The sequence below is a fragment of the Abrus precatorius genome, unplaced genomic scaffold, assembly GCF_003935025.1.
Source record: "Abrus precatorius isolate BTA unplaced genomic scaffold, Abrus_2018 Scaffold7, whole genome shotgun sequence".
Taxonomy (NCBI): Eukaryota; Viridiplantae; Streptophyta; class Magnoliopsida; order Fabales; family Fabaceae; genus Abrus; species Abrus precatorius.
Genome location: NW_020874417.1, coordinates 33,806,228 through 33,822,109, shown reverse-complemented (window position 1 = coordinate 33,822,109; position 15,882 = coordinate 33,806,228). Strand labels below are relative to the sequence as shown.

General features: G+C 33.0%; 2 protein-coding genes across 7 annotated transcripts; one reads left to right on the top strand and one right to left on the bottom strand.

The window, feature by feature from the left end:
* The first annotated feature begins 1,118 nt into the window (after nt 1–1,118).
* LOC113871466 (probable ATP-dependent DNA helicase CHR12) lies at nt 1,119–10,129 on the top strand. 6 transcript variants are annotated; one of them, XM_027508565.1, is made up of 13 exons: nt 1,135–1,615; nt 1,755–1,908; nt 2,826–2,890; nt 3,372–3,577; nt 4,177–4,326; nt 4,873–5,166; nt 5,497–5,892; nt 6,249–6,508; nt 6,642–6,860; nt 7,116–7,323; nt 7,399–7,552; nt 8,028–8,633; nt 9,175–10,076. In XM_027508565.1, the coding sequence occupies exons 6-13, from the start codon at nt 5,053–5,055 to the stop codon at nt 9,873–9,875; spliced, it is 2,658 nt and encodes an 885-aa protein (XP_027364366.1). In that variant the 5' UTR covers nt 1,135–1,615; nt 1,755–1,908; nt 2,826–2,890; nt 3,372–3,577; nt 4,177–4,326; nt 4,873–5,052; the 3' UTR covers nt 9,876–10,076. The 6 variants fall into 6 exon arrangements, with proteins under 6 accessions (XP_027364362.1, XP_027364366.1, XP_027364364.1 ...); XM_027508561.1 differs by lacking the exon at nt 4,873–5,166 and having other exon boundaries at nt 1,119–1,446; nt 3,389–3,577; nt 9,175–10,129; XM_027508563.1 differs by lacking the exon at nt 4,873–5,166 and having other exon boundaries at nt 1,137–1,446; nt 1,755–2,251; nt 3,389–3,577; nt 9,175–10,128.
* A 1,750-nt stretch (nt 10,130–11,879) lies between these two features.
* LOC113872657 (RAN GTPase-activating protein 2) lies at nt 11,880–14,785 on the bottom strand. Its single transcript, XM_027510364.1, has 2 exons — nt 14,598–14,785; nt 11,880–13,828 (listed from the first exon to the last, which is right to left on the bottom strand). The coding sequence occupies exon 2, from the start codon at nt 13,806–13,808 to the stop codon at nt 12,210–12,212; it is 1,599 nt and encodes a 532-aa protein (XP_027366165.1). The 5' UTR covers nt 13,809–13,828; nt 14,598–14,785; the 3' UTR covers nt 11,880–12,209.
* Nucleotides 14,786–15,882: the final 1,097 nt, after the last annotated feature.

Here is a 15,882-nt window from a genome sequence, read left to right as displayed (position 1 = left end):
ATACAAGTTATGTGATCAATCTTTTGAATTTGAATTTAATCACAAGTGTTCTTCTTATCAATTTTGTTAGTAGATATTAAACATGTACTAATAGAAATCTAGAATCTCCATTAATTTGAGGGCCTAAATTTGCTATTAGATATTTATTTTGCTACAAATTGAAAGATACTTAAAAAAATAAGTATGTTTGATTTTAATTTTAAAAATAGTTTCCTATTTTAAAAAAAACATTCTCTAACTTTTTAAATTTTCTTTGAATTTTTAAGATGTACGTAACAAGTCAAGTCAAACATAATTTTACGTGGATAAATATTTCTAATAGTATTTTATTTATTAAATAAAATAGAAAAATTTTGATTAAATTATTTTCATTAAAAATAATTTTTTAGTTTAATTGTTTAACCTTTTGAAAAATAAAATAAACTAAAAAAATTCATATTTTTTATTTATTTTGAGCAGTTTTTGAAAAAATATATAATTATAATAATATTTTAAAATAATAAAATGTTTCTTATGATTATGACTAAATAAAAATAACTTTAGAGTTATGCCTTACATAAAATCACTAAAAATTAAATCATTTTTAGATATTCTTAAAATTCTTGTAGAAAAAACTTAAACGGGTGCTTTTATTTTTTTATTTCTGTTTTTTACTATAAGAAAAAGAATGAAAAATTACCAAAACATAGAATTTTGAAAAAAGTACCAGAATATGAAAAATTTTTAAAGTGATTTTTGAAATGTACTGATTAGTTTGAAGTTAGTACTTCAAAGTTTTTTAATAATTTTTTAAAAATTGTCATAATGGACGATTTTTTATATTTTAATTTTTAAAAAATTACTGTAAAATTTTATGCACTTAAAATAATGATAATGTCTGTATTTTTATATTTTTATAATTTTTAAAAAAAATATCATGTTTCATTATATTATTTTTAAAATTTATATAACAATAAAAAAAAGCAGGAAAAGAAGCTTAAGTTTCCAAAATAGGAGGAGGGCGTGCCGGCGTTCAACATAAAAAGGAGAGGGCAAAAAGGTCTTTGAAGATAAATATAGAGGCGTGTTTGGCGTGAAGTAAAAAAAGAGTGGCCCTTTGGTAGTATAAAACATAATTCATCCCCAAATACGCTGATACCCAAAGAAGGCGAAGAGAGGGTTTTTGGATTGCGAAGTAAACACAACACAAGACAAAGCGTTAGAGAGTGCGTTTGTTTTGTGAGTGAGAGTCACAGATTAATTGGGATTTCAAATATTGGTTAAGAAAAAGAAAAAGGGACCGTTGGTCTCGCTCCCGCCATGGCCACGGTGATGGATCAAGAAAACCAGAATGAGAAGCAGAAGAACCACACCAAGACACTCTTCTGTGCTCTCAACCTTCTCTCACGTGACCTCCCTCTCCCTTCTCACCTCCTCAACTCCGTTTCTTCCATCTACCACAACCATGTACCTCTTCTCTCTCTCTTTCCGATTCCAATTTCTATTACCTATTTTCATTTCACGTTTTGGATTCATATATCATTTTTATCTCATGCACTCGCGAGCTATGTCGCAATTCATTTACTCACTCGCTGTGTTATTCTTTTCGCTTTCCTCTTTCGCGTTTTCGACTCCGGTTAGTCTTGTTTTGACATAACTGTTTTGTTCTAGATTGTTCGAATCAGTCACTTGTATGTCGCAACTTTTTATGCAGTTTCGAAGTTCTGATTGAAATTGTATGATGACGTTTCTGTTGTTTGGTAATTGTTCTGCAGGACGGTGTAGGAAATTCTGAAGATGGTTTAATGGCAGATCTTGAAGATGCGCTGTTGAGTCAGCGCCCAAATTGTGTGTCGGGTTTCAAATTGGAAGGAGCAAGGAAAGATCGTTATCGGAGTCAGATTCAGCATCGTTTAAATGAGCTGGAAGGTTAATAATTTTAGTTAAAGGGGAAATACTTTTGTTGTGAATTTACGCTTGATTCTATGTTCACTTGGTGTACATTTTGGATTTAATTTGTATATGATTCCATCATTTTCATTACCGTTGATTGATAAGCTTGCATAGCTAATGATGATCTTTAGAGGTATAGCTTGTGCAAGCCCATATACTTATATATTTCAAAAGGATTATGTGGTTACGACGATTGTTTAGTTATATTAGTGTTGTCATGAGGAGAAAAGTGGGTTGAGGCGGCAAGCCCTCAAATCATTCAAGACCATTAAGCAGCCATTTATTACAGTCATCATCACCATCTCTATCATTTGCAGAGGTAAATGGGTTTTTCCACTGGGCGTCATTTCTATGCTCTCCCTCTTCCTCCAAATGGTTTCACCCACCCATTCTCCACTTCTTTTGTCTTCATTGAACCCAAGCTCCACCCATTACCAATCCCATCTGTACCTTTGCTGCCCTACCTCATACACCTCATCTCCTGCTCCATACTTGATTTGTCCTTTTTTGTGAATTGGAACACAAATGGAAGCGAATTACAAATTGGTTTCCAAAAACCAATTTGCCATTCTTTGGACAAACCAACAAATTATGTTTCATGGAGCTTCAGTTGCCTCATTGCCTAGAAAGACACATCAAGCTCAAGCACTTCATGGAAATGCTTATTTTCCCCTTATTTTGATCGTCTTTGTTAGAGAGGATTAGTAGGATGAGGTATCATTCTGAAACCATCTTATCATCCTTGAAACTTAATTAAAGTGGCAAACAGTCTAAGCAGCTCTAAGATATTTTTAAACATGTCCTCCTTATGACCATGTCCATTAAGTAGGATTGATCTCTAAGCAAGATTCTTGACAATTTTACTGAAGAACTGTTCTACTGTTTTGATACAGAATTGCCTTCAAGCAGGGGAGAGGACCTGCAGACAAAGTGCTTGCTTGAACTTTTTGGACTAAAGGTAAAATTGATTCTGGAATCTTTCTTCAATGCGTAGTGTTGTGAGCATGTCTAACTTTAATGCTTAGTATGTAGTAATATCAACAGCCTTATCTAACTTTCACAAATCGATCACTGAATTGTTTATGTGGCACACAATTGTACTTCACTTTTGTTAATCATGTCACATCTACCTTTTTAAATAGCTTTCTTTTTTTATTATTATTACAAGTTAGACAAAATTGCTATCTGTTTATGACATATATAAGATAGAAAATAGTTGTCATTCTTTTATTCCCCTGTTGCCCCTGAAGTGTGACCAAGTTTGACTTCTATAATAAGTCAAATATTTTACTGATAAAAAAAACCTTTGTAGCTTACTCATTATTATATTGAAAAGAACAGCTGAAAATAATTTCTAGTGAGGAAATTAGTTGAATTTTATATTTGTTTTTTATCAACTGCAACTGAGAAATGACAAGAATTGTGTCCTTGTTGGCAAGGACTTCCTTTCCGGCAGCTAGCAGAGTTGCAGTCAAAGGTTAGGTCTGATGTGAGTTCTGAATACTGGCTCAATGTTAAGTGTGCATATCCTGACAGGCAATTGTTTGATTGGAGCATGATGAGGTTGCGCCGTCCTCTGTACGGTGTTGGAGATTCATTTGCCATGGATGCTGATGATCAATTAAGGAAGAAACGGGACGCTGAGGTGATTTAATTTATTTTTTTCTCTATCAATAGTTATTTCCCCTTTTGTGAATTTGAATTTGCTTTCCGTATCATGAATATCATAGGTAAGGCTTCATTGATGCAGTGAGTTTATATTCACTAATTCATCGACTCCTTCAATTGTTTTAAGGCTCCCACATGGTTTTCTCTTATACCTTGGCTAGTAAAATCCATTATTATTTGATTGTAAATATAAGATCATATACGTTATCACCTGGAACAGGCAAAGAAATAATGCAGCTGTCTTTCTTCTATTAAACATTTTGTACTGTTAAAGTTACTTATCAATTCTTTCTCCAAATAAACAAGAACAGTGTAATGTGTTGACAAGACAGGCAGACAGATCAACACATGTGAACACATTCACACATGCATGCATATGGAGGGACAAGGAAATACAAAAATATCTGGAATTTCAACTGTTATACGTGAACTGCCATATATATCCTAGTTAAACATACAAGGCATGTAGTGTAGTGATCCAGTTTCTTTTTTCTGCACACATGCATGATTTTCCAGTATCTGAACATGAATTAAATTACTCTGCACTGCTCATCTCTAATGGATCCCTGAATGCAGAGATTATCAAGAATAGAAGAAGTGGAGAAAAATCATATAGAGACTAGAAAAAGAAAATTTTTTGCAGAAATACTCAATACTGTTCGTGAGTTTCAATTACAAATTCAAGCTTCTTTGAAGAGGAGAAAACAAAGGAATGATGGTGTCCAGGTATACTATTTCTTCTCTTATTTTTCATTTATGATAAATAATATATATTTGTGGGAAATAGATATATAAATTTAGGTGTAATGTAACATTTGGTGTGTTAAAGTTAGAAGTTCTTGTGAAGTATGAACTCTTCTTCCTATGAGAATTAGGTATTTTGGGGCATGTGTTTAAAACTTAGGTTGAAATTATAGGGTTATAGATATAGAAAAAAGGAAATAGAAGATAAAAGAGACTAAATACACTGAGATTGATATTGACTTGATTTGATATAATACAAAATAATATAAAAATGAAGCATTAACCCATATTTATACTAATACTTGTCATAATCCTTACTAAATAACAAAAACAAACATGAGATAATAAGGAAATATGAAAACCAATCCTAAGAGATAAGTTAAGCTATGATTGGATATTTTTCATATATTCTAATTCTCCCTTTTAAGCTAAAGCTTGCTAAGCTTATTACAACTAAGCCTTTTAAATATACTGTGAGGTCCACCAAACGGCCATAATAATTATCATCTTAAGATTGATTGTTGGCAGAGCTAGTGTGTTTGGCATTGGAGACCAGTGGGCTAGTTCATGTCTCGGTCAAAAACCAGGAACAAATCATATCTGCCTGGGACAGACAACACTGTATTGGTTTAGCTGGTGGCTAGTGGTGGACTAGCCACAAACAATGGGAGAAACTACTGAACAAGGTTCCAAAAGAACGATGTGGCAATGGGTGTGACTGGAAATAATGTAAAAGCTCCAGGATTTAGGAAGTTTGGCAGTGGAGTAATGATGGGAGAAACCATGGAGGATGGTACCCATTTGATACCATGTAAAAGAAAGGTGGGCCAAACTGCATTTCCAATTACAGTCAAGAATAGAACCAATCAGCAGAATGACAAGCCAAAATGGAGCCAATCTACAAGATAGACTGAAACAAAGCCAATCTATGAAAACTTATATGTGTGTGTGTGTATTCCTCATCCTAAATTTTAGAAGGATCATGATAATAACATGTATCTTTTGGTGTATTTTAAGAAAATAAAGTTTATAACTTGTTAACACAAATTCATATGCGCAATAATCATTTGTTTTTTTCTCTTCATTATGGGTCAAAATATAACTTGTCAATAATTAAATATGGGTTATTTATTTTCATAAATATTTTTGCAGGCATGGCATGGAAGGCAACGACAACGGGCAACCCGGGCAGAGAAATTGAGATTCCAAGCCTTGAAGGCCGATGATCAAGAAGCTTACATGAGAATGGTGAAAGAGAGTAAGAATGAAAGATTAACTTTGCTTCTTGAGGAAACAAATAAACTACTAGTAAATTTGGGAGCTGCTGTTCAACGTCAAAAGGACTCCAAAAATCCCGATGGTATTGAACCCTTGGAAGATACCGAAGCTGATTTACCTGAGTCAGATGCTTCAAAGAATGGAATTTCTAAGGAATCACCTCTTGATGAAGATATAGATATGATAGATTCTGATCATAATGGTGATTCTAGTGATTTACTTGAAGGTCAGCGGCAATACAACTCTGCAATACACTCAATTCAAGAAAAGGTAAGTATTTGTGAATCACTTTATTACGCCTCTTGGAGAAAAAGGCAATGAAGTTTTTCTACCCAATTTGTTGGCTCTGTTATTAAAGTTATTCCTTACTAGACATTTACTATAATAGCTTGTTTGGGATATTTGATGTTTGGCTTCTATTTGGTGTAAAGCACATTGTCTTTTTTAAGGGGATTTCCTTGACATGTATTTTGAGGGATTGGTATTCTTGCTCCGATGATATTTTGTGCTTTCTGAGTTGTTTTGCTCTTATGTTTAGGTGGATGCCTATTGAGGAAAAGAAAATAAAAAAGTTGGTTGTTTCTGAATATTGTAGCACACTGGAAATTTAACCTAGTTGTTTACAGGTAACTGAGCAACCGTCTATACTTCAAGGGGGTGAATTAAGAACATACCAGATAGAGGGGCTCCAGTGGATGCTTTCTTTGTTTAACAACAACTTAAATGGAATTTTGGCTGATGAAATGGGGCTTGGGAAGACAATACAAACAATATCACTGATAGCGTATCTTATTGAACACAAGGGTGTGACTGGTCCCCACTTGATTGTTGCTCCAAAAGCTGTTCTGCCAAATTGGATCAACGAATTCACAACATGGGTTCCTAGGTATGCCCAGGCTGATGTTGTTAATTATTTCCTCCCTTGCTTATCTTGTGAGGAGAGGGGATATAATTATTTTTCTAAATTCTACACATCATATTCACTTTCAAATCACGAGTGCCTTTTCTTTCTGATTCAGCATCACAGCTATTCTTTATGATGGAAGGCTGGATGAGAGGAAAGCAATGAAGGAAGAATTGTCAGGGGAGGGGAAATTTAATGTTCTGTTAACACACTATGATCTTATAATGAGAGATAAAGCATTTCTAAAGAAAATTCCATGGTACTACTTGATTGTAGATGAAGGGCATCGGTTGAAGAATCATGAGTCTGCTCTAGCTAGAACCTTGGACAATGGGTATGATTCTACATGACATCTATTGCTGAACTGATTAATATTTTTATCTTCCCTAAAATATTGGTTATGATAGCCTTTTATTTTATTTAGCTAAACTCTAAACAGCCTGACAGCTGTTCTGAACTGGAGAAAAAAGATATAATGGCAGTCAAAGCATTCCACAGTTAACACAATTCATTATCTGATAGTGTGGTGCCACCCTTCAGGTGGTTTAGCTCCTCACTTCTCTAATTTTTAAATTTTATTTGTGTGCAGCTATCACATCAAACGAAGGCTTCTGTTGACCGGTACCCCAATTCAGAACAGTTTGCAGGAGTTGTGGTCTCTGCTTAATTTTCTCCTTCCAAACATTTTCAACTCAGTTCAGAATTTTGAGGACTGGTTTAATGCTCCCTTTGCAGACCGAGTCGATGTCTCTCTGACAGATGAGGAACAGCTATTGATCATTCGGCGTCTGCATCAAGTGTGTTTCTCACTTCTAGCTTCTAATTCTCTTACTCTTTTTCACTTGTTTCTGATGTGTTTCATTCCGTCTTAGGTAATAAGGCCCTTCATATTAAGAAGGAAAAAGGATGAGGTGGAAAAATATCTTCCTGGGAAATCTCAGGTCATACTCAAATGTGATATGTCAGCCTGGCAGAAAGTGTATTATCAACAAGTTACTGATGTAGGCAGAGTTGGCTTGGACAATGGTTTGTATCCATTTCTTGTTTTCATTTATCCCCTAACCCACTTCTCCTTTTAAGTTTTAACAACTTAAATGTATCTTTTTTCTCAAATACTTGGTTTTGAATATTGATATGCTAAGGTTTTCACTTATTCCCATCACTTGCTGTTGTTTCCTTGTCAGTTGGTTCTCAGCACTCATGAATTTAGTTTATTTTGAATATGCTTGTGAATAAGTTTAGCTCATCTTTTAAGAAGTAAGTCATAGGCCTATATGTTTTACCAGTTGCAACTTTGTTATGAAATCAATTGGTGAAATTTGACTATTTGTTACTTCATCATAAATTTGGCTTGCAATTTCTTCTTGTTGGTGTCTTGCTGTCTTTTATTCAAAAGAGCAACCACCCCTGTAACATTAATTGTGTTTTAGATCCCTGTATGTCCACCTGATTTCTTAGAACTTCCTCGCAAACTTTTTACCAAATATGGATCATTTTACAGGTTCTGGAAAATCAAAAAGTTTACAGAACTTAACAATGCAACTCAGGAAGTGTTGTAACCATCCCTATCTCTTTGTGGGAGAATATGATATGTATAGACGTAAGGAGGAGATTGTCAGAGCATCAGGAAAGTTTGAACTTCTTGACCGTTTGCTCCCAAAACTTCGGAGAGCTGGTCACAGAGTCCTCCTTTTCTCACAAATGACTCGACTCATGGACATTCTGGAAATCTATTTGCGACTTCATGATTTTAAGTATCTTAGACTTGATGGCTCAACAAAAACTGAGGAAAGAGGCTGTCTACTACGGAAATTTAATGCCCCTGACTCCCCATACTTTATGTTTCTTTTGAGCACCCGTGCTGGAGGTCTTGGTTTGAACTTACAAACTGCAGATACTGTTATAATCTTTGACAGTGATTGGAATCCACAAATGGATCAACAAGCCGAGGACCGAGCACATCGCATTGGACAAAAAAAGGAAGTCAGGGTTTTTGTGTTGGTTAGTGTAGGATCAATTGAAGAGGTGATTTTAGAGCGTGCGAAACAAAAGATGGGCATTGATGCCAAAGTCATCCAGGCAGGACTTTTCAACACAACATCAACAGGTTTGTAGTCATTGATACTTTTGCCACATCCGGGGGAATATATCAATAGTTAATTTTTTTGGCTAAAGGCGGAAATAATTTCTTTGCATGTTGAAATAGAAAGGGGAGGGGATGTTTATGTTTTTCACCACTTCAGAACTTGCTTTATGCTAGCAAATTGCTTCCTTTTCATAATAGCTTTTGTCTAACAATTCTTTGCATATACATAGTATGCTTTTATGTGCCAAATTGCTGCTAAAGCTGTAACAGGCTAATGCCAAACTCAAACTGCCACTGGAGCTATATGCTAAATATAGAAGTGGCATCTCAGGTATTATTATCCATGATATGTTGGTGCTTGAGACAGACTCTTAACTATATGGATAAGTAGCCTTTATATTCTATTTATTTGAAAATCCCATCCATTCCAAGCCAAAAGTTGGAATATTTAAAATTTTAATTGGCTAGTTAAATTTTTCCTTGCCATCTTTTTTTTTTATGAACTGCATCCTTGCCCCTTGGGTCATATTGATTATTTGAACTTGTATTTTTATTTCTGCAGCCCAGGACAGGAGAGAAATGTTGGAAGAGATTATGCGTAGAGGTACAAGCTCACTTGGGACTGATGTGCCTAGTGAGAGAGAAATTAACCGCCTTGCTGCTCGATCAGATGAGGAATTTTGGCTGTTTGAGAAAATGGATGAAGAGAGAAGACAAAAGGAAAATTATAGATCTCGACTTATGGAAGAGCATGAATTGCCAGATTGGGTGTATTCTCCAATTAATAAGGATGACAAAGTCAAAGATTTCAACGGTAATGTTACTGGAAAGCGGAAAAGAAAAGAAGTGGTATATGCTGATACATTAAGTGATCGGCAATGGATGAAGGCTGTGGAGAATGGGGAAGACATATCAAAGTTTTCAGTTAAAGGGAAAAGAAGAGACCACCTCTTATCCGACAGCATTGCACAAGCCAGTGATAATGCAGAGGCAGAAGAAAGTTTAGAGTTAAGGACTGATAGTGTCCCCATGGCAAATGAGGGAACATATGAAGAAGATAGTTTCCATGTGACCCCTGCCTCAAAGAGATTAAAGCCTGAAGGAACAAATTTCTTGAGACATACATACAGGGATGTTGGAAGTGGATTGAACCATGTGTTATCATGGAATACTCACAAAAAGAAGAGATCAAGCTATCTTGGCCAGGGTTCATTGTCTGAAACTAGAGGGCAGACTTCAAATGGAAGAGCAAATTGGAATTGATCCGAGTTTAATTAGGCATGGCCTCATGGATGCCAGAATTTTGCACAACTATTGAATGTGATTCGGCTTGAAGCTCTTATAACAAGAAATGATAAGCAACTTTGAGCTAAGCTAGAGTTTGTTCAAGTATGCAACGTCCATATTAACCTCAAAATGTCAATGAAAGAAAATATTTAAAGATAAATTATACTCTTATTCCTTGATAAATGCTTAAATTACATTATTTTTTTATTTTAAAAATTATATTTCTTGTGCTAAATTTTATTTTAGTTTATTTTTCTTAAATTTGGGTTAGACTTAATCTAATTCTAAAAGTTAACTCATATGATAGGAATTGTCTAAATTTTGTAAGTTTAACTTTAGATATATCTATAATCAATGTGGAATTTTAACACTTCTCACACTTAGAATATATTACATTGAGAAAAATGTAAAATTAGGTAGATTGTATTGAAAAAGTTGGGAGATCATATAAATTGCACTAAAAAATTTACAATAAGTTCGAATATCACTTTAAATTTGAGCTGTTTATAGTTCTACTTTAAAGATATTCCACGAGATGATGATTGCACAAGTCTATAAATTTTACACTAATCATATTTATGGTCAATGTGAAATTTAATAATTTTAATACGATTGACCATCTTCAAAATTATTTCTCTTCATGACTCAAGCATTAGCATTGCTAGTTAATGATTTTTAATGTCTACAATCAACTTTGGGACCTGAAAAAATGGAATGAAAATTTTTATTGAAATTTATAATAGAAGAATTTGAAAGATTTTATTTTTAAAATTAATAATAAGGTATTTAAAATTAAGTGTCACTAACGTTAGAAGTTGCATAAAAAAGGGGGAAAATACTCATTTATAATTAAGTCACCATCATTGAGAGATTTATATATATTTAAATAAATTGAAGTGCAACATATTTCATTTCTGGAAAGAAAAAGTGCATAATGCTTAAAAATAAGGAGGAAAGCATTATAATATACCCAATATGTAATTATAAATTTTATATAAATGAAGATAATGATTTTAGTTTAGTTTTAAATCTGTTACTATATATTTAAAAAATCGCATTATTGTATAATTATTTATCATAACTATAAACTTATAATTATTAAAAAACGCTCCTTAATTGGCCTAAGTTTGATTTTAAAATTTTTTTATCCAACAGATATGCTTTATCATTTTGGTTGTTCTCAAGTAGGGTTCAAAAATCTTTTTTCTAAAATAACTAATTTAGACCAAAAAAGAAATATTAACTTTTTTTCGTTCATGATCTCGCTCTTTTTTAACGATCGATTCTTTTATCCTATACACAAAGTACGTAGGTTAAGGGTTTAGAAATTTTTAACAGAAGACAATTTTTATATCAAAATCACAAAATCATTTAATGCATACTTTTAAGTAATTGCAAGTATTTAAGAAAATGTATTTAATATCCTTTAATCTACATACTTGGTGAATAGGATAGGAAAATCGTTTTACAACATTATTGTGTTGAATAATCAATAAAAAAAATCCAATAGATGAATTTAACTAAAGAAAAAAAAATAGATAGGTGTAATTAAATAATTGGTCAACTCATGAGCACACTCACTTGGTTTTGTGGGTGGAACCAGATTAGCTTATTTTAATGAGTAAGGTTTGTTTGAAGTATTTAAAACCTAACCAATGGTGAGCCAATTTAGACAGTCGAATTGACTCCATTTTACAGTTTCAACAATAAATTATTTATTTTCAACCAACGTTACCAATTACGAGTAACAACAAATTGTTAACGATAGCAGTAAAAAAGGAAGAAGATATGTGAGGCTGTAGTGATGACTAAAAGAATACTTTGTTTTTAAAGAAATAAATGTTTATTAACAAGAAGATGACCGTTATCCAACATCTTGGTTTTTCTGGACATATTCAATAAGTTGTCGCGTCGCGTGAAGAACAAGTAAATTATTTTCATAATTGCGGGTTAATTATTTCTGTTGATACCTTTCATATTAATCAGTTCCAAAAGATAAAGATCTATTAGCTCTAGTAAATATATATTTAGAATATCTCTTCAAAAGCAGAATCATATGTTAAACTAAATGACACAGCATCGATTACAAGGTGTTATTAAACTAATTACTAACCTACATAGATGCAAATGCAAATAACATAACTTTACTACATGAAATGAAACACTGAAAACAAGATTACAATAGCTACTCCAGACATTTTATGCCCTCAACGAGTTAAATTTTACGGTCTAAAAACCCTCCTCTGCTACAGTCATGAGAGTTACTTGTGCTGCAGAACATGAAAGTGTCTACAAACAACTGCTCCACTTTCAATTAACTCCAAGGTTCTTCATTTTGGATTCCAGTTCATCTGCACTACCTTCTTCATCAGCTCCTTCATCATTGTCTGTTCCATCAGGATCATTCTCATCGAACGGGCCAAGCATGTTAGGAGATTTTTTAAATATATCCTTCAACTCAACAATGCCTTCATTGGAAATGAAGTTTCCATTGATGTTCAGAAGTTTGAAATCAGCCTTTTTCACCACTGTCAGAGCCAATTGTTGAGCCCCAGACCTGGTTATTTGGTTGCAACTTAGATCAATTTCCTTTAACTGGACATGGCTTTCTAGAGCCTTATTTATCAGCATGGCACCTTCATCCTTTAGTTCATTGTCAGATAGGTTCAACTTGACAAGAGACTGCTTTGCTGCTAAGCAGGCTGCTATTGCAGAAGCAGCATGAGCAGTAATGTCATTTCCACTCATCTCTAAAACTTCAAGGTGAGGAGCTGATTCCTTAAGAGCATCAACTATAGCAATAGCACCATCATCTTCCAAGTTTAGGTAGCTCATGTAAATTTCTCTTAGCCCTGCATGCTTGGTAACCGCTTTACTCAGGGAAACCCCACCCTCTGCACCAAACATGTTGTCACGTAAATCGAGCTTCTTCAAATGGGTACAATTCCCTAAAGCATCACACAAGGCAACTCCACCTTCAGTGCCTATTCTTGTGGAGGAGCAGCGAAAATCCTCCAATGAAGGAGAACGCTTCACAATCTCAGCTATGGCCAGTGCCCCTTCATCTCCAGTCATATTATTATGAAAATAAAGAACTTTGAGCTTCTCTGTGAAAGGAATCAATTCACAGACTGCTCGAGCAGCATCCTCTGAGATTCCATCATTCATCAGATAAAGCTCCTCCAAGCAGTTCTGTGATTTCAAGAGTGCTCCAAACGCTCGAACTCCTTTTTCACCTAAAGCATTGTCAGACAGGTTTAAAGACTTCAAGACAGTGCCCTCTAGAGCAGTTGAGAATATCTTCATGACATCAAGAGCTTCTGCTTCTGATCTTCCAGCAATAAAATCTGATATATCTACTTCTTTCAATTGATCCTTTATGGAAATGAGAATGGGCTGGGCAACTTGTGCTGCTCCTAATCCAAAGCTTCTGTTGCTCAAGCATATTTTGGTGAAAGAATTCCCTGGCTCATTTAATGGCTTTAAAAGTTCCTGTGCCTCTTCTGCTTCAATGAAGGCCCTTTGGCCTTTAGATATATCAAAAACAGATTCATGAGGTGCACTGGTGTTAGTGGATGTCCCCACTTCTTCATTATACTTTTTACTGGGTCCACTTTTAAGAACATCTAGGAGGAGCTTACTACATTCCTTGGCATAAAGCTGGACTGCAGAACCTCCATCGCCATCCGGCTCATTCTCATAATGTAGATTTGCTGTTGCAAAAGCTACATCCTCAATCCTTTTTGCATTCTCCTCAGCCTCTTCTTGGTCTAAAGTCCCATACTTCTGTGTGAAAAGAGAATTAGTAGTCAGATTCTTGGTCATCCTCTCCACAAGGGTCTGTCTAGTATTCTGACTAGGAGGCCATAATTTGATCGATAATGGCCTGTGCTCCGAATTCAGCTCCATGGCAATGAAACCTACCAGATCTGCAAGTAAAAGAGCAAAAAATCAGTTCATGTTGATTTATTAGAGAAAAAAATTGTAAAGCAATGGCATTCACAGGTGCATATCCCCAATCACGGTATAAGCTGTTGTCAGAGAGGATATAACATTTTCCAAGCCCTTGCACACTGAAGATGTCAAAGTGACAATGCAGGTGAAGAGATACCAATTAATGTCATCATCATTAAAGGTCCCACACTCCGAGTGTTAAGAACTTGATACAGATTTAAGTTTTGAATGGGTAAAAGAATCATATTTTGCAAAGTAGAGTAAATAGAAACAGAAGCAACAGAAATCCCATCCCAGAAATAATTGCTATGACAGATATCATATATAGGCTAAATTGATTGCAATAATGAAGTAGGGTCTAAATAAAACTAAGCAAAACTTCAAAGCATGATGAGAAAAAAAGGTGATTAAGGAGTTTATAAAGGGAACGTGGCGGCAAAACATGTCATGAATGTACGAGGTTGTTTCCTCGGAAAAGAGAACACCCAGAAAACCGTCGACAATAAATAACTGACAAACGATTGGTTCACCCACAAATCAAAACCCATCGTAAAAAAATATTAGCTTTAAGTTCATAATGCAACAGATCTGAGACTACACAAAGCCACAAACTTTAAACACAAAATTGAAAGGCATTAGAGAATGCAAGGAAGTGGGAACAAGAAAAACTGAAAATAGAGGGAGAGACGACTCTAACAAAGTGATAAACAAGAAACCCTAAAAAGGAGAAAGGAGAGGAACTACCTCTTTTGTTGATCTGAGAATGAGTTAGTCTTCTACGCAGTTCGCACAATCTTTAATTTAAATGGTACAGAGTAGTAGTGATTAGAGAGAGATGGAGAGAGTGGAGGGAAAACCTTAAAATGTGAATAGAGAGAGATACAATACAAGAGTGCTTGTTGTGTAAAGTGGCTTCAGATTGCTGATTTGATGGTCACTACCCCAAAATCACCCTTTTTATATCCATTAATCTTTATGTAACGTTACATAAGAAAAATTATATATATACCAAATTTTTTATTAAAAAGTAGTATTAATATGTAGAACTTTATTAATCTTTTTAATTTTTAATAAAAATTTAGTATATATAAATTTTTAAATTTTACTTTTTTCCATATTATACACTTTTATGTATTTTATTTTTTTTATTGAATTATTACTAAATCTTTTGTCTCATACTTTTAAATTTATTCTAATTTTTAATTCATCATAAATCTCCAACTATTTGAATTAAGCAAAATTTTAGAAATTTTATTTATAAAAAATATAATTATTTAATTTAAAAAATACTTTATTTGCTAAAAAATTAATAGGTCAAAACCATATATAATTTAAAACTTAAGAAATTAATAATATAATTAAATATGATTAAAAATAAGTACAAATTTAAAAAAATTATATATAAAAAAATAAATTAATAATAAATTTTCTAACATAATATTATGTAAAATAAAAAGTTATATATAATATTTTTATTACAAATTTGACTCTCAAAGTATCCAGACTATTGAATATTATAATTTTTAATAAAATTTTATCTATATATATATATATATATATATATATATTGAATACATAAATTTGAATATGATATATATTTTAATTAAATCTATATTTTAATACAATTTTCAGTGTGTTAAGACTATTAAAAATGTGACAATTATTATTACATGTTAAAAAGTTCGAATTATAAATATATAAGTTAAAATAAAGATGACGTATATATTTGAATTAACTCCATAATTATTAATATTTTATATTTTAAAATAATTATATATATAAAAAAATTATTTTAAATAATTTTTAAAAATATTTTAATTTAACTCTATAATTATAAATATTATGTATTAAAATTATGAACATTTAATAATTATATAATTTTTATTTTTATTACCCTAAAATACAAGTGTTTAACCTTTAATTAATTGAATATGTATTTAAAAATTTTGTTAAAGTTTTGAAAAAAGAGTTATTCTCAAAAGAAATATCATTAAAAAATAACTTTATTTTTGTCCGTTTAAGCAATTTC

What these genes read in the sequence shown, in the direction of transcription:
- LOC113872657 (XM_027510364.1), bottom strand. Translation starts at nt 13,808, where the DNA reads ATGGAGCTGAATTCGGAGCACAGGCCATTATCGATCAAATTATGGCCT.
- LOC113871466 (XM_027508560.1), top strand. Translation starts at nt 1,300, where the DNA reads ATGGCCACGGTGATGGATCAAGAAAACCAGAATGAGAAGCAGAAGAAC. An exon ending in TACACTCAATTCAAGAAAAG is followed by an intron (nt 5,893 to 6,248) that starts GTAAGTATTTGT and finishes AGTTGTTTACAG; the next exon opens with GTAACTGAGCAACCGTCTAT. An exon ending in GCTAGAACCTTGGACAATGG is followed by an intron (nt 6,861 to 7,115) that starts GTATGATTCTAC and finishes ATTTGTGTGCAG; the next exon opens with CTATCACATCAAACGAAGGC.